At 37.3% G+C, this 27,560-nt stretch overlaps 1 protein-coding gene across 1 annotated transcript in view; it reads left to right on the plus strand.

Annotated features, from left to right (window-relative positions):
- Nucleotides 1-27,560, plus strand: part of LOC306857857 (glutamate receptor ionotropic, delta-1-like) — a gene marked incomplete at both ends in the record, with an annotated part of 434,446 nt that overhangs the window by 348,495 nt on the left and 58,391 nt on the right. Inside the window, one exon of the mRNA XM_079398091.1 lies at nucleotides 16,328-16,381. Coding sequence (XP_079254217.1) covers nucleotides 16,328-16,381 — 54 coding nt within the window. The remainder of the gene's footprint in view (nucleotides 1-16,327; nucleotides 16,382-27,560) is intronic.

Raw genomic sequence — 27,560 nt, forward strand, 5'->3', positions numbered from 1 at the left:
ACTGCCCACAAACCCGTTTTGTTTTCCGTATTGGCCCTGTCAAACAATAAGGAATTCATTAGCTCACCCCTAGCATTTTTCCAGCAAGCCCGACCCAAACCTGCTCTGAGCTGCTCCCTAATCAATCATTAAAGCCAGATCACAGTATCATTTGGTATTCCTCCGCTTGTGTGCTTTATGTTGGGTCTCTTCACCTTAGTTTAATTGCATGTTACGCAGGAAGTCAGGAGTCAGACTGACCTGGCTCACTGAGGAGAAGCTGTTGCTATTTCTTGTCTAAAATATAGAACTTGGGTAACACCTTATTTTAATGGTCCGTATTAGATGTTTAACTAACTATAAATAACATCACAACTACATGTCAGCTACCATTCATTATTAGTAGACTGTCTGCTTGATATCTGCTAACACTTTATTTTGAGGTTCCCTCCGCAGACATTCTCTAATAACTATAAGTAACTTTGCATGTCAAGTTATTCTATTAACCCTAACCTAACAGGCTACTAATACTCTACATGTAGTTGCAAATTAGTTTGCTGACATGTACAGTAGTTATTTATAGAATGTCTAAAGTGTAACCAGAATGTGCAATCAATGGTAAAAGGAGATAAAAAGAGGGACCTGAGCCAGATCTGAGTAGAATATCTTGATCATTATTGGGGAAAAGTTATTTTGATCCCTAACACTAGAAACCAATTTCTGTATTACTGTCCAAAAGTGCAGCTTTCACTTTTATTTTTTCCTTATTATATTTTTCAGGTTACAGTATACCTTTTGAAAATTTGGGGTTTAATAAGGTTTTGTTATTATTATTATTATTTAATTGTAATACTTATATTAAGCAAGGATGCATAAGCTGCAGAAAAGACTTATACTGCTACAAAAACAAATCTATTTCAGATAAATGTTGTTCTTTTAAACCTTTTGACTATTTTTTTTAAGAATACTGATCAAATGTATCATGGTTTACATGTTATTAAAATATTAAGCATCACAACCTTAAAACATCTGTGAAACCCAAACTTTGAATGGTAATGTATGCTTGGGCTTTTTCACCTTTATTTAGACAAATAAGAAGGCATACAGGAAACCTTGCCAGAAATACAACTATGCCATATATCAGAGCACTGTCCACACAGCTATTTCTCTTAAACTTTCTACTTTTAAAGCTGTTGTAACGTAGCCAAGGCACACCTCTGACAGCACATCTGTTCATTTACGTTAACGAGTATTGATGAAAATTACATATTGACCAGTTACAGAGGATTCCATATGTGGAATGGTTTCTATATCTGAAATGTCTTGACTTGGAAAAGAACATAGGAACAATGGGCCTAATGACAGTAACCATATTTATACAGAATGCACACCAATATGTCAAAGATCAATTTATTGAAATAACCTGTTTTACCACTTTAAATGCAAGCCAATAGCAGCCAACACAAGAAAATGTCTATTTATAAGACATTTTAAAACTCAAATTATTTTCTGGTAGTGACATCAGAAAGTAAGCATTGTATTCCAATAAGAGTAGGCTATTCTCTTTATTATGTAAGTTGTAATATTAAACCATTAAAAACCCAGAGCATTTCAAAATGTCAGTGGAAGACAAGTACAGACTCGTATTCTTTTCTCATGTTTGCAGTTTCTACATTTTGCATTGGCAGCATGAGATAACACATTTTTAGAATGTCTTGGGTCAAGACAGAACCAGAATGTACAATATTTATGTCCTCATATTGTACAGCAAAAAAATAAATAAAAATCCTCTGGTTCTGCGGTAAGGATGCTCTCCTGTTCATTATCACACGTGCACACTTCAGTAAGCTGAACGAATGCAAGTTAAGATGCTGGGTGAAATCGAGTCATGAGCAAACATCTAAGCTAAACATCTAATTTATGCTTAAGCCATTTATGACCTTGGGCAGATAAAGGAAAATTATTTAACATGTTTGCATGGCCACACACATTTTTAGCTGATTAACAGTAATCAAGGTTTATAATGTTTTAATTTTTTACTAATTTGATTATGTACTCATCTATTTAGTTGAGAGACAGCAAAGTCTCAGCTACACGACTTTCTGATTGGCTGTGATTTGTGATAAATTTTGTTGCATTTTGTCAGGGGTTACAAATTATCGGGCCCACGAGTCCCCACAACAAGAGGCCTTCTCTGGATGGCGATCTCAAATAAGGGACCCACTGGCCCCTCCTGAAACAAGATTTTTAGTTGAAATGTCTATTTATGGACACAAAAGCCTGTCCTTTCAGATAATTCATAGCATCCTTATCGCTAATAATTCTCTCCAGTAGCTTAATGGAGGTCTCCTCAGTGATATGAACCATCGCAAGTCCTTCAGCTGCCAGATACACTATGATGAAGATGAATCTATGTTCTAAAGTCAGCTTTCAGGGGTTAGCATATATTCAAACTAACCAATTCATACACAAATGTGCTCTCCACACACTTTGGAAGGCAATTTGTATCACTGTGAATTATACTGTTACCATCCAAGGCTGATGGCATATACCTGGATGAACACTCTTCTATCTGCATACTGTAATTGAGGTCAGTCCCCATCTCTCATCTAGTTTCTCATTTGTAATCTCGCTCTGTTTTTTTTTTCCCTCCCACTGTTCACTTCTTGGCAACCATTTTAATGCATCGGTTGCGACTGTTCAGAGAACGCCAATTCATTGAGTGTTAACTCAGTCTCCTGTTGTCTCTGTCTGTGTTGTTTCTCTTTTCTTTTGCATTTTAGGCATCCCCTTCCATGAGATCCATTTTGTTGTTTATAAAATGCCAGGGCTGGTAACTTTCCAATCAAAACTTGAAGCGCTTCCAGGGGGAGTCCGTCCTATGCTTGCCCTCTTTGAAGACCATCCACAGTGGTGCATGCTTTAAGTGTTGTAAGGAAAAAATAATGGATTGTGACAACGCAATAAATCTCTGATAGGTGGAGTGGAAATAAGCTTGTTTTGGAAAGATAAGCCACAGGTATATCACAAAATATCATTCTAAATTCAGTTGTATAAGTTTATTCCTGTATGGAATGACAGTCCTTAAGATAACCGCGTGTTATTGCAGACAGAGAAAAGTTGATTACTAGAAGCGATAAACCAAAAGTGATTACTCCAGGGAACTCTGCTCATTCAAACCCACTCCAGAAGTTGTGGCAAAGCATCAGAGGAACTTTAGCGTTTATAGAAGATGCGTTCACAATCATTCTTTAACAGTGCTGTTTATGTCTTACATGTCCCTGTTACTATGTATACTGATAAGGATAAAGGATAAAAGGATAAAAAGATAGATTTTCCAAAATTATTTTTTTGAAAAAAAAAAAAAAAAAGAATTTACAAGGTTTACAAAAATTAATAAATAAAAAATTATGTTTGTCACTTGCCATTTTTTTGTAACAGTTTGTGAAATTTAAAAGAAATTTCCGAGTGAAAAATACTACACCAGTTTTGTTGCAGGATATATAGACAGACAGAGCTTTATGAGCTAAATACACACACAAACACACAAACAATTCATTAGAATGGGCCTATGTTAGCAATTTTCTTTGTTTCAATTGCATTGTTTCTTCCCACGATGGTTATAGGGTCTGAAACAGGCCGTCTAGTAGTGGACTCCACAGTATGGTGTGTGAATGACATCTAGAGGTGAAGGGCTCTCTAATTATATGCAATTGAATATGTGCGTGTTATCTTGATTTGCGCCTCAGGAATCATTGACATCCAGCTATGGGTATGATTTTTCCCTTCTTGTACACAAACAGCAGGCTTATCATAAACACATCATTTCATTGCTGTCACTCCAGACCACCTTTATTGCCCCCTCTATAAAACACTACACACCAAAAAGCATGCAGGTGTCTGAGGGAGGGATAGGCATACAAACGTCAACTCCACAGTGACAAACAACAATGATAGAATGAGCAATATGTGTATTAGATGACAGAATATCACAGACTGGACATTTATGTTTAAATGACAGGGCCAAGACATTTTATTATTTTTTTATAAATGTATTATAATTTGTTTGGTTTTTGATAATTTCATCATGAAATTCTGTTGAAATGTAAATCCGAGAGGTGATTAAAATGATGAGTGTATGTGTGTTTATGTAGACCTGGTATTCCCTATGGAGACCAAATGTCCCCACAAGGATAGTAATACCAGTCATTTATGAGCTTGTGGGGACGTGTTTTTATTTTTTCAGCTTATAAATCATATAGAATAATTTTTTTTGAAAATCTAAAAATGCAGAAAGTTTTGAGTGAGGGGTAGGTTTAGGGTAAGGGAATAGAAAACACAGTCTGTCCCGTGTTACGTCTATGGAATGTACCCATAAAACATGGAAACCATTGTGTGTGTGTATTTCTTCAAGAGTGTTTCACGTGTTTCTGTGAAGATGGCTATATTGGAATACACAACCTCAGGCTTTACATGCTTCACATCTAATAATGCATAATATAATTCATTTAAACTCCACAAACCTTCATCTAGCTCGAAGAATAAAGGACCTTCAGAAATTGAAGAAGTGTGAGGTAGCTTGTTGAACTCAAGAAGATTGTTGGTCTGGAGAGTGTTTGAAGGAGCCTACAGGGGTGACTGACTGCTTGCACCAACAGAGGGGGAGGGGTCATGTGACTCACTCTTCGCTGCACACAACTGAGGGAGTCCTGCACTTTCCGTCTTTGACGGCACATAAAAAAAACAGCGCATACCGCAGAAACGGTATAACAGGAAATTGTAGTGGTTTTGAAACCGGGACTTTTCCAAACCGTGGTATACATTTACATTTACATTTACATTTACATTTAGTCATTTGGCAGACGCTTTTATCCAAAGCGACTTACAATTGGGGAATACAAAAAGCGATTCATCTTGAAGAGGCAGTCAGACAGAGGAAGTGTTCGTAACACCAAGTCTCAGTCATTGTTCAAATAAGTACAAGCTAGTAGGTGGAGAGAAAGATAGAGGGAAAGTTTTTTTTTTTTTTTGTTTTTTTTTTTTTGTAGCCTATACGTTGAAACCGGTTATTGTCCCATGCCTACATCCAACACACTTTCTTTCAAGTGTGTCATGCTGATGACAATTCCATGTACAGAATGGATATGGCAGTGTATCTCAAAAAGCAAAAGTGGTCAGTAGTTGGCTTTTGCAAGTGAATCTGACATTGATATATATATATATATATATATATATATATATACATACACACACACACACACACATATATATATATATATATATATATATATATATATATATACTGTGTGTGTATGTATGCATGTATATATGTATACACACATAAACAGTATGTGTGTGTATGTATATATATATATAAAAAGCAACATTTGAAAAAAAATATCCATTTTAAATCTTACACTTAATTACATTATTGACTATAATTAATGTACTATAATAAAATTAATATAGCATAGTATAGCTGTCATGGATTGGGACTTATTTTTCCTTGTTTTACCCCTGTCCTTCCTGAGTTTCCTTATTTGGTTTCGTTCCTGTTCTCATTAGTTAATCATTGTTTATCCAGATCACCTGTGTTGTATTAATCATCTCGTTTGCTCCTTTGGTTTGTCTGTCTTTATAAGCCTTCGGTTTCTAGAGTTTCTTTGTCCTGTCTCACGCCATTTTATGTGGTTGCATTTCCTGATTTTCCTATGTGGTTTTATTAAAGACATTATTTTGATTGAGTCTCTGCCTCCTTCGCACTCCTTTGAGCTACTGGCTCCAGCAACCTGTGACTATAGTATAGAATGATAAACTAAATATTATAGTATAAAACAATAAATCTCGAAATACTGACAAACTTCAAATAAAAGTTTGCAATGTGAATTTGAAGATGGTTGATTTGGTTCATGGCTGTTTAAAAAAAAAAATATTTCTTGTATTACAGCTTGTGAACTGCAAGTGCAAGACATTGTCAAATAAGCTAGTAGCTGTCTGTCTGTGTCATTGAGTTCTGAAAACGTGGAAGTCGTGGCCTAATGGTTAGAGAGTCGGACTCGTAATCAAAAGGTTGCGAGTTCGAGCCCCCGGCCGGCAGGAATTGTAGGTGGGGGGAGGGAATGTCCAGCGCTCTCTCCACCCTCAATACCATGACTGAGGTGCCCTTGAGCAAGGCACCGAACCCCCAATTGCTCCCCGGGCGCTGCAGCATGGCTGCCCACTGCTCCGGGTGTGTGTTCACGGTGTGTGTGTGTGTGTGTGTGCATTTGTTCACTACTCACTGCTGTGTGTGTGCACTTGGATGGGTTAAACGCAGAGCACCAATTTCGAGTATGGGTCACCATACTTGACAATACGTCACGACAAACCTGTATGAATGCTGTCTTTGTAGTTAAAGTAGTTCCTTTCAAAACCGTTCTCTTTTTTTAATGCATTAATTTGCCCTTGTATAGGGAAAGAGAAAGAAAAAAAAGTTTTGTTTTATTGATGTTGAAGCAATCCTCCAGTGTCCTTTTCAGAAACATCGGAACCATCAGTGAAGTATTAGCTTGTATGTTGTCAACAGATTTTTTTTTTTAGTTTGAGGTAGAAAAATCAGCTCAAGTATTAAATAAGCTTATTGACCAAAATGCCGAAACAAAACCTAAACTCGAAACCTTTTCTCAAATATTGTTCTCTTACATTGGTAAATGTGATCTGGGTTTGTTCAAATAGGCAAAGTTTAATTAATAATTCCAAATGTCTGCACAAGTTGCATGTCCTGTCTATTGTCACATTGTGACTCACAAAGGATCAAAGGGCTTGTTTTACATTAGATTAATATTCCAAGTTTTTTTTTTTTTTTTTTTAATTAGACTAAAACATGAAAGTCCTCCTCCATATTCCACTGTCAAATACATTTTTAATATTTGCTTGACATTTGAGCAGGTCAGGCTCATTATGTCAGCATGTAATGAAGAGAAACTGGAGAGAAGGACATGGAGAGAATAGCGGTGGTCAAAAGATCAGTTTTTCTCTAGTCTTTAAACAAGACCTTAGGTTATAACTGAGACATAATGTGCATCATTGTGCATTGGTGTACATTAAGATGACACATACAAATATTACAAATATTTTTGCAAATGAGATTGACTGAGAATGAGTACTAGTTTGTATAATATAGTAGAATCATCTGATTATAAAAGTTATACAAATTAGGAATATCCTAGTTAAGGGGAATCCTATAGGGAATATATATAATTTTATTTTTTTCAGTTTTGCTTTGTTCAGGGCTATTCAATGTTTTTAAAGCCATGAGGCCAAGAACCAAGACCTATTACCAGGATATGAAGTCAAGGTGACGGTTACATCTTGTATAGAATTATATTTTTGCCTGGCATATGAATTACAAGAGTATCATGTATTTACATTCTTAATTATGATCCTTACAGTGCATCACATTTTAAAAACATACTTTTATTTTCTCACATAAATTAGTTTTAGATCCTTTTGAAGAATCTTATTTGAAAATATTTAATGGGCTATACTACACTGTTGTTTTTAAGTGCTTCTGTAGAGTAATGTAACTGCCTTCATGGCAGAGTAAAAGATCTTATTGGACAGATATGCACACGAAGTATGAACATTTTATACATTTATTATTTTAAATGATACTTAATTGGTGTACTTCGGTGTCGCATAAGTTTTGGTGTATCGCAAAAAAAAATGCCCTTGAGCTGTTTCCATTCATAATTTATCCTATCGCGTAAATTATAGGCTGTAGGCTAGTTGCCTGTTTTACTTCCATTTGAAACAAAACAGCCTACTATTAAATTGTATAGGCCTACATGAAATTATTTTTATTAACAAGTGTCATGAGTTTTTTTTTTTTCTTTTTGTACTTTTTATATAGACTATTAGATACATATGCTACTTGATAATCAAACAATAATCATAAACAGGTGCAGTTGTATTATTATAATTTTTCTGATTAATGTTTACAGGAAATAGGAATGCTCATTTCAGTTATTTTATTTCTCCTATCCGACGGTCGTTAAGCCATATTAACCATTAACCGACAAGATTGTTAAATTACAATTAAATTAAATTTAAATTGATAGGTGGCTGTGACCCATTAAAAATACCTAAATTTGTTTTCCAGGAATTAATTTTATACATGCAAAAAGCAGCATAAACAACATGAACGTGAGGATTCACATGCACGTCACGCACCTGCAGCGCTTCTGCGAACGGAGAAAAACATAAGCTATTATGTATAAAATAAATAAAATAGGTCCATATGCAATATATATTGTTCTAAATAATTAATCAATTAACAAAATGAAAGAGAAAAAAAATGCAGAATTTCGGTTCATTTTTGCGATGCGCTCTTGAGAAAGCGTCACCGTTTGTTTCCTTTATTTCACAAAAGCACAATGTTTTGTTTTTATTGTGATTGTATGCAAATAAAATAAATATTTTGAATAATGTCTTACTCTTATATGACCACAAATGAAGGAGTAGGCTATTGTAAGTTGTTTAAACTTTTATAAGGGAAAAAAAAAAAATCAAGTGATCATGCCAGCGCCTCACACGTGCAGTTAAGCATAGCCTACTGACTCGACAATGCAGTTTTCAAACATATTGAAAAAAACATGATATTTCCCCTCACTCCCCAATAAATCCTTTAAATTTAACGGTAGAAAGAACTCAGAACAAAACAAGAATAAAAATATAAGAAGCTAACAAGCCAAAACAAATTAATCAAAAATGTTTACTTTGCATTCCAATATCCATGTAAAACTAAATGTGCTTGGCATTATATCACGGGGTATGGTGGTCAAGCTGAAAAGCACGGACTACAGGTTATTTAAACTGAACAGTACACTGTAAAAAAATTATGTAAACGTAGACTAGCACACTAAAGGAACATTAAATTAAGTATGTTTGAGAGGTAATTCATATTTTTCTTACCATGTATAAAATAATTTTAGATACAATTTAATAATATGAATATGATTCAGATCAGGAGATAAAGCAGCCCTCAAAACAGCAAGAGCCAATCTGTCCTGTGGCATCAAAAAAGCAAAACGGTCATATGCCCAAAAAATCAACAACCACTTCACAGACAGCAGAGACACACGGAGCCTGTGGCAAGCCATTCAGACCATCACTGACTACAAGCCCCCGCCACAGGCCTGTGATGAGGACACATCCCTCCCCGATGCACTCAACCACTTTTATTCACGGTTTGAAATGCAGAATGACACCCCTGCACAAAAACTGCCCACACCTCCCAACGACCGGGCGCTCTGTCTGTCCCCAGCCGACGTAAGGAAGACCCTATCTAGGATTAACCCACGCAAGGCTGCGGGTCCTGACAACATACCTGGCCGTGTTCTGAGAGACTGTGCTGCACAGCTGACAGATGTCCTAACAGATATCTTCAACACCTCGCTGAGTCAGGCAGTCGTCCCCACGTGTTTCAAATCCACAACAATCATACCGGTACCAAAGAAATCACCTGTGTCCTGTCTCAATGACTACCGTCCCATAGCACTGACTCCAATCATGATGAAGTGCTTTGAGAAGCTAGTCATGCATAACATCAAAACCAGCCTCCCCAACACACTTGACCCGCTCCAGTTTGCATACCGTCCAAACCGCTCTACGGACGATGCAATTTCCTCCACCCTCCACCTGGCTCTTACCCACCTAGAAAATAAAGACTCCTATGTTAGAATGCTGTTCATTGACTTCAGCTCGGCATTCAACACAATAATCCCACAACAGCTCATAAATAAGCTAAACCTGCTGGGCCTTAACAATTCCCTCTGTAACTGGATCCTGGACTTTCTAACTGGAAGACCTCAGTCAGTCCGTGTCGGCAACAACACCTCGAGCACTACAACACTGAGCACAGGTGCCCCACAAGGCTGTGTGCTCAGCCCGCTGCTCTTCACACTGCTGACCCACGACTGCACTGCCAAGTTCAGCTCCAACCACATCATCAAGTTTGCTGATGACACAACAGTGGTAGGTCTCATCAGCAACAACGATGAAACGCACTACAGAGAGGAAGTGGCACAGCTGGCTGAATGGTGTGGCACAAACAACCTGTCCCTCAATGTGGAGAAGACAAAGGAGGTTGTGATGGACTTCAGGAGAAACTCCGTTGACCACCCCCCACTGACCATCGACAGCTCGACTGTGGAGAGAGTCAGCAGCACTAAATTCCTGGGGGTGCACATCACAGAGGATCTCACCTGGACCACCAACACCATGTCACTCTCCAAAAAGGCACAACAGCGCCTACACTTTCTCCGCCGGCTGAAAAGAGCAAGTCTCCCTCCACCTATCCTCACCACATTCTACAGAGGCACCATTGAGAGTGTGCTGACCAGCTGCATCACTGTCTGGTACGGGAACTGCAGTGCTGCTGACCGCAAGACCCTCCAGCGGACAGTGAACACAGCTGCAAAGATCATCGGTGCCCCTCTCCCCTCCATCCTGGACATCTTCCTTACACGATGCTCCAGCAAAACCAACAGCATCGTGAAGGACTCCACCCATCCCTCCCACAGTCTCTTCCAGCTCCTACCATCAGGAAGACGGTACCGGAGCATCAGAGCCCGCTCCGCCAGACTGCTCAACAGCTTTTTCCCCCAGGCTGTGAGAGCCCTGAACTCAAACCACCCCGCCCCCCTCTGAAACCTCATGCAAACCCCTACCTCCTGAACATGGACCACCCCCCACCCCAAACCTTACCACACCAAAGAAAAACTGTATGGAACTTTTATATATTTTTTTATTTATTTTATTCTTATTTTTCTTTACACTATGGACACTCTCCTCTATGTGCACTATGGACACTTTACACTATGGACACTCACACTTTACACTATGTGCACTATGGACACTCACACTTTACACTAGGTGCACTATGGACACTTACACACACTGCTGCGTGTGCACAATCTCACAAAAAACTCAGCAATATATGTATGTTATGTTTACATGCTCTTGCACTACAAATCATCCTGCACTGTTCCCCAACCAGCTGCTGACTCAAATGTCTCTCTTTGCACATGTACAGTTTGTATTTTTTGTCTTCTATTTTTTAGTTTGTATAGGATAATACTTATGTGAAGCATTCGTATAGTTGTATTTTTTATCCTTTATTCTTTTAGTTTGTATAGGGTAAATACTTATATATAGTATACTTATAGTTAAATCTGTTAGTAGTGTATAGGTTTATAGTGTTTTTTCTTACTTCATTGTTGTATGTCTGTATTTATGTAGCACCGTGGTCCTGCGAGACACGACATTTCGTTCCACTGCATGTCCCCACATGTAGCGGAATGACAATAAAGCTCAACTTGACTTGACTTGACTTGATTTAATGCGCTTTTGAACTACAGGGAAAGGTGCTTTAACGTGAGCAACGCCATGAACACGGACGCTGCCTATAGGCTAATTATGTCATGTGACACCACATTTATTTGTGTTAAAGCCCCTTTTCTCGACAAAAAGTGTGTCCAAACTAATTTTTGTGACATTTGAAGTATCCAGGGCCGGATTATCCATAGACGGGATTGGGCGAGTGTCCTGGGGCACCAGCCAATAGGGGGGCACCAAGTGATTACAATAACGACTAGACCTTTAAAATATTTGTTTTGTGTATATATATATATATATATATATATATAATTTTGCTGGAAGAGATGCAGATACATACACATTGAATAGTTAATGATACAATACATAAAGAACTGCGATTGGGTCAGGTCACAGTGTATGTGTCCCTTCCCCCAGTCAGAGTCGAGCACGCAGCTATAACGGTTGTGCGAAATGTGAATTAAAAAAAAAGAAAATATCACAACACATAGCCAGGGCTCTACAGTGCGACCATTTTAGTTGCATTTGCGACTGAAAAGTACTGCGTGCGTGACTATCAAGAAGTATTTAGGAGCACCTGTGCGACTAACCCTATCAGGATATTTGTGTTTAAGCTCAGGGTGTTATGTGTCGTGCTAGTAAAGCGCACGACGAAGAAGAAGAATCCAAATAGAGTCTTTTAATGAAACTTCAAACAATGAACAGATGTAATCCAGGAGCCAGGGGTAGCAAAACACATCAATGAAACAAATAGCAGACAAAGAACCAGGGGAGAACACAGACTTTAAATACTAAACATAATCAGCGAGGAACAGAAAACAGGTGTGGAACTAATTAACCAATCAGGGCAACTAAGGAAAACTAGGTCAAAGGAAGACATAGGCTGTGTCCAAATTCAGGGTCTGCATCCTTCGGAGTACTCATTTAAAGGATGTTACGTCACAGCGCCGCGACGAAGGCTGTCCAAATTCGTAGGATCCTTCAAATGCGGCCCACAAATACGTCCTCCTTTTCCCCGAATTGGAAGGATGGGTATGGTGGATCCTTTCCCGTCCTACCTATCCCATAATTCTTTTCGGCAGAGCGTAATGGCGGACGAAGCGAGCGGTAGCGGAGTGGGAGAGGAGTTTCTCTGACAAAACAAGCTAAAGTTTATGCTTCGGCTCAATGAATTTGTAGGAGAAATTAGTAGAATACTTAAAAACAAATAAAAATAGGCTATAATGGCTTACCTGGATGTGACTGTCTTGTAGTCTGATATAAAAAACTCTCCGACAACGAGCAAAGAAAGTATTTAATTTATTTAATTGCTTTATTTCTTCCAAAAGAATTAAAATGAGAATAACTCTTTGTTTGTCCATTTTCCCGCTTCTTGCTTGGCGCTGTCACGGTTGCTAGGCGACAGGATATGAGCAACGGGTAAGGGAGGGAACTGAAAGAAGGGTAGGCTGTCCAAATTCACAAACACCGACTTCCGGGTTTTGCGGACGTCGGAGGATCCCTCCTCCTTCAACCGGGTAGGAAGGATCCTAAGGAGGATGCAGACCCTGAATTTGGACACAGCCATAGAAACTAAACTAAAACAGATCAACGTAACACAGGGGAGCATCAACTATTTATTATTTATTTTCTTTCAACGTTTTTGCAGCATTGAGTAAGGTTTTGCAGACATGTTGATTCCTTGAATGCAATGTTATTCAGAATCCACTCACTGCTCAAAATACTGGAGTTTTGTTCATTGCTGAGTTACTTAAGCTCACAAATCCTCTCGTTATAACAAACAAAGTGTAAAGAGATTTGTTGTGCAGTGTAGAGAGCTTCATTGATTATAATGGAACTTTGTGAGATCGCGATGAACAGGAGTGACAACTTTTAAAGATTATTAAGGGAGTTTGCAAATGTGATAGTGATATTAAAACAGTCACAGCTGAGCCGCTGCGCATCACCATTCAAACACAGCGTTGTTTAGTTTATGAATGAACCTGCGTTTTTAAATTAATCTAGTGAGTCAGTGATTCAATTACCGATTCATAAAGACAGTCACTTGCTTCGTTCCTGAATGAATCAGCCATTCAAATGAATCAATTGAATGACGATTCAGTGATAAAATCAGTGACAGTGTTTTATTTTTATTTTTAAAGTGTAATTTCAGTTATTTAAATAATTTCAATCAAATAATATTCTGTATTAAAAATGTTATATTTAAGACATTAATTGTTAACATTGCTATGAATTGAAATCATCCATGTCACCTCTGAGCCTCTGTAAATTTACTTTACAAAGATACTGTTGTGTTCTTCTGTGCCACCTTTGTAGTGGAAACTGATTTAGTTAATATTGATTTCTTTTGATTGGTAACTTATTCTTCTTATTCTACCTGTTCTTATTCTATTTTTTATTAGAAAGTTTGGAAAAACTTATAAGGTAACACTTTATTTTGATAGTCCACTTTAGACATTCTACTAACAGTAAGTAACTTTGCAACTACGTCAACTAGCAGTCATTAGAGTATTAGTAGACTGTCTGCTTAATAACTACTAACACTTTATTTTGATGGGTCCACAACAGACAACATACTGACTATGAGAAACTTTGCAAGTATATGTCAACTTATTCTACTAACACTAAACCTACCCTAACAGTCTAGTCTGAGAGTTAGTAGACATGTAGTTGCAAATTAATGAGAATTAGTTGACATGTAATTACAAAGTTACTTATAGTTAGTAGAATGTCTAAAGTGGACTATCAAAATAAAGTGTAACCACTTATAAATATAGATTTTAGAATTTGACAATGACATACTTTTAATAAAATTTGAAATAAATACCATTACAAAAAATGCCCCTGTAAATCACTGTAAGGAGTCAAATATTACCTTGTAATGGGAAGACAAATTTTTGTTATTGATCGGAATGTGCTCCTGAATTTTTGACAATGCTCTTAAATATTTTAGATGGGGGGAGGGGGCACTTCAAATGTGGTCACCCTAGGGCACTATACTGTGTTAATCCGGGCCTGGAAGTATCGATATAGAATTTATGAACTAAACTAAACGGAAAAAGATTGTGTCGACACATGGGAAATTGAATCGATAGTTGGCATTTCCATCAGCTATAATGTAAATATTTTAAAGCGCTAAATATTTTTTAACAAAAAATGTCCTTGGAAACCTGGTTAATGACTAGGAATATGCTAAACACACCTAGCAGCACACTAAAATGTTAATAAATGCTAGCAACTTGCTAAAACATACAATACATTTAATTAATAATCCAAAAACTTCTCAGGCAGTGTTTGCATCTGAAGGTACCTCCTCATAAAACCTAATTTTGGACAGGCGTCTAAGGCTATAACAGTTTAATGATTTACACCAAATTAATTCAGTTGCTCCAATGCACAATAGCAAGATTTCCACACACACACACACACACACACACACACTTTTTTTTACCTACTTGACAAAATAAAATGTATTTACAACTTTCTCATGACCTTACGCAAATTATCTAGTATTTACCTTTTATAATATAAACTTCCAAATATTTAATGCATTTATTTGAATAATGTTTTATAATCACTTTCAAGCCTGGGTAATCCCAGATCATCATGCGTCAAGATTTTGTACATTTTCCTTATTCTACAGCTCACATTTCATTTTGCTATTTATATTGTCATGCTGCCACATTGCACTTTAAGTGTACATGGCTTTGCATATTTTGCCTGATCCCATGAATTTGTACTTAAGTTTATTATGCTTTCAGACAGCGCTAAGTCATGCTAAAGACAATAAACGCACTTTGTTGATAAACACTCTCTACCTTGCTGTCACTTTGTTTCTCAGCCGAAGATGATATTTGACAGGCTGCCTGTTCCATGGCAACTTTAATTGAAAGTAATATATTCTGTGCTGTCATACATGCTAAATACACAAAGAAAGTATGTGATAAAGACAAGACAGCTGTCTACATTTTAAAGTCAGATTGAAGCAACACAACAGCCTGTATTGAGAGAAAGCAAAATGCTTTACATAAACGCAGTCAAAAAAGTTTTGAGTTTACTGTTTGAATTTGTTCACTGGATCCTTGTACTTTCCAGGAGTTTATGGTTTAAAATGATATGATTGCTAAAGCCTGCTTTTTTCATTTTAAGATATAATTTTCGTTATAAAGTACTGATTCAAATTTGAAATCAATAATTAATTATTATTCTACTATTGGACGAGATGAGAGGTGATCCCGCCTGGGTAGTGTGATTTACATAGTTTCTATATCATTTCTAATTGTAATGCTTTAATACTTTAAAGAGCAAATTTAGATTGTAATGTTTTAATGTTCTAATAACCATAAAAGGTACAGCTGTCGTAAAATCAGAGAGAAAGGCTGCATGGCTAGAATCTGCTGATCAACTTGAATGCACAAGTAGCAACTATGTTATTTTTTTTTTATATATCTTAAAAAAGGTCATTAGCGTACATTTTGGGCACAATACATTAAATGCATTTGGTTGTAGCCTATTTGTTATTTATTTGATTATTTAAGGTGTATTTTCTGTATAATTTTATTTTTGGACCAATAATAAAGTCAGCTAATTGTATGTGAGAGAGTCAACGGTAATATTGATGTGTTCCTATTGGTCAGAGTTAGAAGAGCTCAGCTTAGCCTGGTTGTTAGTCTGCTCTGGAGCAGGCTAGCTGCAAAGAATGAATCTCCATAATTTAGCTTAATTTAGCCTGCTTTCATGCAACTGAGTCAGGGCTAAATTCAACCAGGATAACTGGAAAATCCCAGCTTAATCCCTTATCTTGCTTTTGTGCAATGTCCCTTAGGTCTAGTATGGTTTATTTTGTCCATCCAGCAGATAGAGATGCTTTTTCTCTCATCTTTCTTCAAGCCATCTCTTTAATGTCAGGTGTCTCATTTACTCCTGCCACAAACAGCTCACATTGATTTATTCTATATTTGTGTCTCTATAGGCTGTGGAGACTAACCTGGCCTCTAAAGACAGTCACTGGGTGTTTGTGAATGAGGTAAGGAAATATCTTATTTATGTTCATCTGCTTTCTTCTATTCATTGCACTCTATTTCAGTCTTATTTTATTTTTTATTATTTTTGTCATTTGTGGATGCATGCAGTAATAGATTATTTATGCTCGTGGCAGCCTGAAATTTACTACAATATGCAAACATACAGTGGGAATAGCAAATATGCCTAAATGTATTGTCTAACCTATTGGAATTATTGAAAAATAACACCATGAAAAATAAATAAACAAACAAACAAACATCAGTCCACCAATCCCTCATTAACAAATAGACACAAACATGTATTTAATTAATATATAAATATATATTCAACATAACACAGTGTCACAGATGACTAATTTCCAGAGACACAAAATTAGATAAATTAACTTAAAAACTGTTTCAATTTATTAAATCTCACAAATGCTAATATTCAGATGACATGACAAAATTAAAGATGGGTGACCATACGGGCCATTTTTATGGGACGCATCTTTCCCAGGATTTCTATATTGCCTAAAATATCCAGGTTTTGGCTGTTTGCACTGTTCAGGTCGATCGTTGTGTGACATTCATTCAGGGCAGTTGTGGCCTAATGGATAGAGAGTTGAACTTGTAACCCGAAGGTTGTGGGTTTGAGTCTCAGGTCCGGCAGGGATTCTAGGTGGGGGGAGTGAATAACCAACACTCTCTCCACCCTCAATACCACGACTGAGGTGAGACCCTTGAGCAAGGCACCGAACCCCCAACTGCTCCCCGGGCGCCGCAGCATTGGCTGCCCAATGCTCACTACTGTTCACTACTGTGTGTACACTTGGATGGGTTAAATGCAGAGCACAAATTCCGAGGATGGGTCACCATACTTGGTCACACACCACTTCCCCTTTCCCCCTTTTCCCCTTTCATGAGATCTAGAGAGCAGAGCAGACTCTCTATGTTTCTCTCTATCTCACTTTCTCACGTGCAGCGCCACAATTGGTTTATTGGTCAAACTACTTTGGATATTTTAGGCAGTATTAAAATCCTGGCCAGGACGAGTCCCATATAAACGGCACATATGGCCACCCTAATTAAAGAGCATAGCCTTCCATTAAGTGTGTTGAGGTAAAAGATTTTGTCCTTTATAGTCAAGAGAAAACAGCATTATAACAGTTTTATGTCATAACCATTTTATGTATTTTTGTGATTGTCAGAAAGCAGTAATCCTCAGTAGATCACATTAGTACATCAGATTATTTTTTTTGTGAATGCTATCACATTTGCATGAATCTGTAGTAAATCAATGTTTTTGTTTATTGTGTGATATAGTTGATTATATAATCATTACATAGTCATTAAAGCAGTATCATGAATAATGGATGCCTGGACATAAAGGCAAACTAATAAAATAGTGTAGGAAGAGGTTAGTATGACTTAGAAATGGTGGTGGATCAAATCAGCATAATGATGATGATGAAATTATGCAATTTTATTCAACCTACTGAGAAAAGGCCGGTTTAAAATGCTGTGTCCGCAATGACATAAACAGAGGCTTGTAATACAGAAGATCACCCCTCCTGGGGAGAAGCGTTCCCACATATTGCAGCCGTTATAACCAGCACAGAAACATTCAGCAATCATCTTTGATGCATGTTAAAAGCAAATTGCACAAAGGCAGATGGTGTTTAATCGATCACATGTGATTTTAAATTCCGGTAAGTCAATCTGTGAGTTGTGGCAGGCCTAGATTTTGCTTAAGTTAATTGTGAAGGATGATGCCTTCCTGTTAAACATGCTGTGAAGCACCACATGTTGCTGTTAAATATTAATGTCTTCTCCTGCTGACTATACAATGCATACGTGTGATTGAATTTGAATAAGGAGACACTAGGTAATATTGTCTACTTCTTTCCCATTGCCACTCATCTGACAAACAGTGAGACTAAAACGTCAAATAATTAATTTCCTTATAAATATTCTCTTCTGTTGCTCTGAAATGATAGCAGTTGAGAAAGAGAAAACAAATGTATTCTAAGAATATATGTGTGTAGAGCACATTTATCTCAGAAATCATACAGTACATGATGCATGTTCTATTAATGTTGGAGCCAAGAACAAAATTTTCCTTAAAATGGACATAGTTTTTCTCATTAGCTGAACAGTAGTTTTTGCACTGAACAAGGGATTTTAATGATACACTACCTTTTGCCTTAACTTACTTTTTGGTTTTGTGATGCTACAATAAGCTCCTCATGATATAAAAACAACACGAAAAAGAAATTATAATGTTTTTAAATGACTTATTGGGATACCAAAGCATAATCTAGTCAACCTGAATAAGTTCAGCAGTTCTATTACAGTTGCAACTGCCATTGTGACACTCAAACACAGTAGAGCCATATAGGCTGTATTTATATTGCATTGTTCAAGTGATCTAGAAAGTAAAAGAAAATTTAAAAAATAATTCTGATATCATACAAATTGGAAATGGGCTTCAAGAACTGCAGTGTAAATGCAGGCATAATCACCTTTACCTATTAAGTCATAATAATACAGGTGCTTATTACTGTCACTGTTACTTTCAGTGATGCTTCTGCACATTAAATGACTGATGGATAACGATAGGTCTTAGTCACTTGTGACTAAGTTTTTGTTTCCTTTTGAGTTATAATGTCAGACAAACTTGAGAGCTCAGTTTGGTTTAGAAGTTAATTTATGGAGTGGCTTGTGGATCAGTGCTAACTCGGGATACAGTTTCAAACAATTCAGTCTGACTGGGCTCACCCTGTTTACTGACAAGAACTGGTTCAAAATAACAATTTGTTCATGAATCAGACATCACTACTGGCCAGAATATTCATAACACTGACAATGTTTACTTTTATTTTGTACTTTCTGAGCTTGATGATCATTATTCCACACCTTTCCACAAGTGCATATGATTTTACATTTATTAATCCCATTAATCACAATCTCCTAGTGGCCAATTTTATTTTATTTTGAATTAACCACCAATTAAATACCTTTTTTATATAAATAATTTATACTTTACAAATGCATACAAATAATTAAATGCATCTGGATCAGATGCAGTTGAAAGCAATGGGGTTCCCTGCACAAAGGAAAATCATGCTAAAAGTGTATCTAGTGTGCTAAAAAAAGTGACTCCAAGGGGTCCTGACCAAGAACATGTTGGCAGAAGGTACTGCTTTCTCCCCAGATGTTTGAAACAGCAGACTGTGAAATCACAAGGAGCATCGCAAACCCATCAGTACAGAGAGAACACTAGTAGGCTTTTAGCGTAAAATATATATCCTTTGAACCAAGAGCCACGTGGGGAAGATAAGAGGACATACACTGAAATGGGAAAAGGATGTTAGATTTTAAGGTCTCTTTTTGTACTAACTGTTTTCCTTCTTTTGCAGGAAATATAGCTGAAGTCTCTCTCACACTATTTCATCTACACTCTAAAAATGCTGGGTAAAAAACAACCATTTTTGGGTTATTTGTTAACCCAGTGTTGGGTAAATATTGGACAGAACACATGGTTATTTTGACCCAGCTTGTTGGGTTTTATTAAGCCATTTGCTGATTTATTTTTATTTTTTTGACTTAGTGCTGGTTCTGTCAGGACCACTGTCGTCAATGATAGACACTTAGCATACAGTTTGGTTTGGCGGTATGGTTCTGTTCTGGGGAAAAACTCCCTGCCCATCCATGCAGCCTGTCATGAATGAGCAGGGAGAGCAGCAATAATAACCCCCCAAGGGTTAACAGAACAGAACCTAGCAGGTATAATTAATGTACTTAACTGCATTTAGTGTAACACATTACTCAAGATTAGGGAGTCTGATTCAACAGGAATGTTAGAAGCCAAGTCCTGACTGTGGCGAAAGGAGGAGTTGGGGATGGAGGAGGGTGATTTGCTCCCGAGCAAGCAAGCTGAATAATACTGAATAGCGACTATGTAGGGATGCCGTGATAGGTGTCGTATTCCTATAGGTAGATGTGATAAGCTGAGAGTCAGCTGATGCAAGCTTGACTCACATGACCTGCCAGAAGTCGTGGGGAAGTCAGGGGAAGTCGTGGCCTAATGGTTAGAGAGTCGGACTCGTAATCGAAAGGTTGCGGGTTCGAGTCCCCGGCCGGCAGGGATTGTAGGTGGGGGAGTGAATGTACAGCGCTCTCTCCACCCTCAATACCACGACTGAGGTGCCCTTGAGCAAGGCACCGAACCCCCAATTGCTCCCCGGGCGCCGCAGCATGGCTGCCCACTGCTCCGGGTGTGTGTTCACGGTGTGTGTGTGTGTGTGCATTTGTTCACTACTCACTGCTGTGTGTGTGCACTTGGATGGGTTAAACGCAGAGCACCAATTTCGAGTATGGGTCACCATAAAAAAGAAAAAAAAAAAAAGAACTAGCGCTACGCTTAACGTCTCTGCTCTATTTTCTTTTTAAAATAATAAAAAGTGCATTTTTCTACATATAACAGCGAAGTTGCATTGTGTTTCAGCCCTGGCCACACATTTGGTGGTAGGTGAAACTTCCATGGTGGCACTGGCCTGGCGTGCTGTTCACTTTTAATGTAGATCCAGTGGATGCTGCATTTGTAGAAGGCTTGCGTTCCAAGCAGACGTTAGCTGTGATGTATGTTTAAACACAAAAAAGGACAAATCTGAGACTACAGACATTTTCCTGTTTATATAGAAATTATTTGATATGAATACAATAATACATATTTAATTATTTGATAGTAATACATACCTTAATTTCATTCAGGCAGGAAGTTTCCCGTCAATCGCGTTTTCTCTTAGAACAGAACACAAAATGACTGATGACAAATCTAGTTTTAACCGGTTTAGCACAGTTTACCCAACATTGGGTTACACTGACCCAGCGCTGGGTAGGTATCTGAAGGGGTTCATAATTTTTATTCACAATAAAAAAGATTAAGCAGCTACAGAAAATCTACCCATCATCTGAGTAAATAAATAAATAAATAAAAATAACCCAATAAAATTATCCAACAAGCAAAAAAATAAAATAAATTAACCCACCATTTTTATTGTGCAGAAAAACTACCCAGCACCTGGGTAAAGATATAAAAAAAATAACTCAATAAAATGACCCAACAGGCTGAACCCAGCATTTTGGTTAAATAAATAAGTAAATAATAATAATAATAATAATAATAATAACCAGGGCTCGAATGGAGGGGGGGGCAAAAAGCATCCCCTCTGTAAAACCACCATCCCCACTAACCATCCCCTTTAGATTAATAATATTGTGTATTATGAAACTTACCGTGCAAATTAAATATTAAAATTCTCTACTTATGATAATTCACAAACTATATAATGGAGATTGGCCAATCAGAATTTGGTTCTGTAACAAGCTATGCCCAAGCTGAAGCACGTTTTGGTTATTTTTAGCGCAAAATGTTTAAAGTGCAACTTTTTAAGTTCTTTAAAAAGAAGACAAGAGAAGGCATGATTTTTCCTTGATTAGAATTTAAATGACATAATGTCATTGTGTTTTATGTGTGTGAGGAGACATAATCGAGTCACTGACTTTGCAAAAAACAAACAAAAACATGTCTTGAAGCATACACAGTCCAAGCAGTCCAAGAGCATACACTGCGCGATGAAGCCCATTAGAATGCAGTTAGAATGCCCTTATAATGGACCGTTGAATCACTGGATGTTTTACCGTGACAGGGCATGACGCTTTAGCTCGTCCTCCTCAAAAAAACATACAAAAACAAGCTTAAAATCAAATCAAGCTTAAAATCAAATCAAATACAGAACTCATCCTTTATCAGTGTCAGCTTCACTTCAGTCAAATGATGTCATTTCCTCTGAGTCATTCCCCTCAAAGGCTTATTGCACACATTTTATGTTGAGTTTTATGTAAACGTGACAGGACTGACCGAAAACAGTTGTAAAATAGCATTTATTTCTAGAATGTATGTTTAATTTCATGTTTTTAATCAATTGGTGTGAATGATAACAACTTAAACTTGTTATTGATGGAGATGTTTTGCTAAATAACAGTTGTTAGCATAACAAAACTATGAAATCTGTATGTCTACTTTGGCTGAGGATAAGGACAAAGACAGGATTTGTCATTTTCAGAAGTGTTTTTATTAAAGAAAAAAATATCTGCGAACCTAATGAATGACATTCCTTTACAGAACAACTCACAGAAATCAACCATCAGTCAGTTTTAGAAATTTTTTGGATTAAATACTTTTTATTCAATGTAAGAAGTCAAGGACAGATAATGTGCGTTTCTGGTAGAATGTTCCCTATATATATATATAAATCTTATAAATAATAGTGGCAATACTTTAAAACAGGGAACACTTATTCACTATTAACTACAACTTTTCCCTCAATAAATTCATAATTTGCTGCTTATTAATAGTTAGTAAGGTAGTTGTTAAATTTAGGTATTGGGTAGGATTAGGGATGTAGAATAACGTTATGTACAGTAGAATAAGGCATTAATATGTCTTTACTAATAATGTCTTAATTAATTACTACTAATAAATGGCTAATATTCTAGTAATATGCATGCTAATAAGCAACTAGAACTTAAAATAAAGTGTTACCAAAATTAGCTACAGTACATTGACCCCCCCCCCCCCCCCCCCACACACACACACACACACACACACACACACACACAAAAAGAAAAGAAAAAAGACATTAACCACACCATCCCCCCTGAATTGTTTTTACAATTCAACCACTGATAATAACCCAGCATTTTATAGAGTGTATCTGTGAAAGTTTTCAGGCTGGACTATAAATAATGGCTGAACAACATTTTATAGAGTGTATCTGTGAAAGTTTTCAGGCTGGACTATAAATAATGGCTGAACAACATCTTGATAATAAATATTTCAGCAACAAAGCTGTTTAGCCTAATTTATTTACTCAGTATCTGCCATCTTGATTTTGCAAGTGATGATTGTAAATGCAAAAATCTAAAATAGGACAAACAATATTATATTGTCCCTTGGGAAATTAAATACACAGATTACATTTGCTATCTGCCACTGTAAATTATTACAAGAATTCTATAGTAATTCAATTATTTTATTATTATTTCTTGCTGATACAGTTGCACTATTTGTCAGAATAGTAAATTTCTACATGTACATGTTTCGGTTGAATTATATTTTAATGTAGTGTGCATAACAACCACATTAAAACACAATTATATATTTCAGTATGATAATAACAATGCATGTCGCTTTGAATCATCTAATACCAATCTGTTCTCACTCCCAAAACATTAAATATGACCTCATGTCACTATACAGATGCCAGAAGTGTCCTATTATGCCTGTTTAATGACACTGCTGTCAAAACTATTGTTTTCAATAAAAGCTTTGGCGTCAATTTATTCATAAAAACGTCACTGGTATTATATCATAATTTTTTTTTTCTCAAAATATATTTATAATTTGAGGCCCACACTTGTGTTTATTTCTAATGAAAGATAAAGTCACAATATTTTATTCCCACACATATGTAGCCTACACATCCCAGGCAACGATTAGTTCTATGAAACAAAGCAAAATCAATGTTACACCTTGTCTACACCGGATGTGAGCGGCGCCAAAATACTATAGAAGTCATTATAATCAGTGATGCTGTCTACACTGGATGCTGTGCGGTGCGACAAATATGATTGTTGATATGCTTATTTCCCCTTTCAACTTGTGTATCGCTTTACCTAATTAGGTACTGTATTATGCTAGTATTTGCTACCATATATTTTGAAAATACTAAACATCTGGCAATTATGCCAGTAAAGTTTTGACTTTATGATTGTATTTATACCCGTGTGTCATGATAAATGAGCGTGTTGTGTTTTCATTGACAAATTCATTCCTCAACGAAACACTATAGTGTTTATAATTATGGTCTAATAATTAGCCGAAATAAAATGTTAAATTCATCCTTTAAACTGCATTCCTGTAAAAATTCCGGTCAGCCTAATTAAAGCTTTATTAGCATGTCAAGCATTTACAGTAGGCTATTATTTACTAAACTATTCAGAACATTAACCCTCTGGGCCCTGAGGGTGTTTTGGGGACCTGGAGAACTTTCGACATGCCCTGACATTTGTGCTTTTTTCAGTTGCTTATAAAAATATAAATGGCTAAAGTCTAATAACACTGTAAACAGCACAAACTGGGCTACAATGTTATGTTAGCAGCATTTATGTACATGATTGTGTTTTTGAGAAAACAACGTTTATGCGTGGTTAGTGAAAAACTAAAATTTTGAAGTCACTCAAATAAGACCATAAAACACATACAGAACAATTGTTTACAAGACTTTTGAGAACCAGATCTTGTAGGCTAGAATATTTACTTCACAATTATGTGAAAATCATCTTGTTTATTTGCTCACAGAAAACAATACATTGATTTAAATTTTTAAAGACATGTTTTGTGTTCGAAATCCAATATGCGAGGGAGTGGTAATGGTCTTGAATATTAAGTGGTTCTCACCTGAGAGACAAAGGGCCCTCCCCTAAAGGTGCTAATGGCCCATCAGTGTGACTGTGACTGAGGCAGGTAAGAGAGTGTGAGGAGACTGAAAAAATGGGTTTTTAAATGATTTGTATTTTATTTACAACACAGTATAATCAAAACATACATAATGAAGGTCAAAGACACATTATTGTGCACTGATCTAACCACAGAGATGTGAACAGACTTTGACTCGTTCCTGCAACAGATTCTGTTCAACAAGTGAAACAGATAAATCATACCTGATATTCACGTGTTATTTAAGTGTTTCTGCTACTTTCCATGGATTTCTTCTGATGTTAGTGCAGCGCTCTCAGAGGAAAACAGTTGGAAGAGACTGAAAGTCAGCAGGATTCATCATCTGTGGTGCAGGTGTCTGATTCAATAAAATACAAACAACCAAAAAAAGAGAAAAAACATTTGTGAGCATGTTTATATCAGGAGCATCTATCTATCTATCTATCTATCTATCTATCTATCTATCTATCTATATATAGGTTTTGTAGTCATAGACTCATTCATGCTTTGTATTATCGTAAAAAAAAACATTTTATATCTGAGAAACTAATTATTATTGTTTAGCACGTTATTAAAATCTATTTTTGAACAGAGTAGGCTATTAATCATAAACATGTTCTAAACATACTTAGACTCGTAGCATTCATCATGTTACAATGTACTCTCATATTACTTTTATTGTTTTATACTCGCGCAGTAAGAAATTTAAATACAATGAATTGCCCATCATTTTAGTCAGGAATTATAGTCATCCTGAACATCATGTATGATTTTATAGTATAAAAGATATGATTCTGCAGTCATAGACTCTGTACTATAAAAGGATATACTTCGTATTATAAAACATATATTTTGTATCTGAGAACTAATTGTTATCGTTTAGCACGTTATTAAAATATATTTGTGAACAGATTATTAATAATAAACATGGTCTAAACATTCTTAGATGCGTAGCATTTATCGTGTTGTAGTTTGGGAACAACCCATCTAGTAATGTGTTCAAGTTTATGTCACAATAACACATTAACTAATGCAGAAAATAAAATAAACATTACTTACTCATCAGATCGATTTTGAGGGAAATCCAGCCTTTACTCAGCGCGTCTTCTTCCAGAAAGTAACAGTATAGCAGCGATGAACTCCTCACTGACACTGACGCTTTGTTTATGCTCCACGCGCGCGGGTCACGTGGTTATTTGCATGTGAACGCGAGGGGGCGGGATCTCATTAAAAATAATGAGTTAGACGGGACAGACTGGACATCGTGTTGGTTTCATACGGATTACTTCATCACAGAATATTTGTTTTCGATATGACTTACTTCATTTGAAAGAAGACACTTCAAGCTTCCTATAGAGATAACTCTCATGTTTCTGTGTTGAGTATTTGCTGAGTTACACTTCATTTTAGTGACGCATTTCTGAAAAAAGATCGCGGAGACGGAGAAGACCGAGAGCGCATGCTGTTTGTTTTCTTTATTCTTCAAAAGCACAAAGTTTAGTTGTTAGTATGAGTGAATACAAATAAAAGAAGACCCCTTACAGATTCGAATGGTGTATTGCTCTTATCTGAACGATCAAAAATGGCAGAGTAATTCAAGCTCTTTTCTGCCTTATCAGGAAAATCTGCCCCAAAACGCGTATTCGCGTTTGTCGGGCTCAGAGGGTTAAGTAAAGAGATCAAAATGAAGGGGGGAAAAAAAATATATAAAAATAGAATCAATAATATTGTTACGGGGCTGACGAGACGTGAGACATGCGGATCCATATGCAAAGCTTTATTATAAAACATGGTCAGTAAACAGGCAGGGTCAGACAGTGGCAAACAGGTATGGCAAGGGCAAGACACAGCAATCCGTCGAGCAAGCGTGGGTCGACGATCGGCGAACAGTATCCAAAGGGGCAAGGCAGAGGGATAATCCAGAAACGAGAGCAATAATCCAAACGGGGAGCAAACAGAGTCCAAATGGCAGAGGCGAAGGGTAAATCCAGGAAACACAGGCAGGGTCAGACACGGCAAGAAAGACAAGGCAAGACTAAGACTATGGCTCTGTAAAGTAGCTATCGCTAGGAGAGAGATGCTAACAATACTCGGCCCCGATGCTGAGGAAGTCCATGGCTTAAATAGTGTGTGTTTGGGTGATGGTGATTGCGAGATGGTTCTCAGGTGTGGGCGTGATCATTGTGAACAGCTGTGTATGAGTCCGTGTGGTGAACGAGTGACCTCTGGTGGCTAGTGAACGGAAGTGCATGGTCAGGATTCGTGACATAGCCCCCCCCCCAAGGAGCGGCTTCCAGACGCTCCTATATAGTCCAGGAGGGAGGTGGAGCGGAGGCGGAACAGGGGGAGGGACGGAGGGCCAGGTCCGTGAGAAAGTGGGAAGACCGGGGACTGAGGCAGAACCGGCAGAGCGGGACACCCCGGCGGAACCGGAGACCAGCATAGAGCAAGAGCCCACCAGGGCGGAGCAGACGGACCAGGAGCCCACCAGGGCAGAGTAGATGACCACCACGGCGGAGCAGACGACCACCAGACCCGAGCAGAAGACCACCATGGCGGGGCAGACGACCACCAGACCCGAGCAGAAGACCACCAAACCCGAGCAGAAGACCACCACGGCGGGGCAGACGACCACC

The sequence above is a fragment of the Barbus barbus genome, assembly GCF_936440315.1.
Source record: "Barbus barbus genome assembly, chromosome: 38".
In the NCBI taxonomy this organism is placed as follows: Eukaryota; Metazoa; Chordata; class Actinopteri; order Cypriniformes; family Cyprinidae; genus Barbus; species Barbus barbus.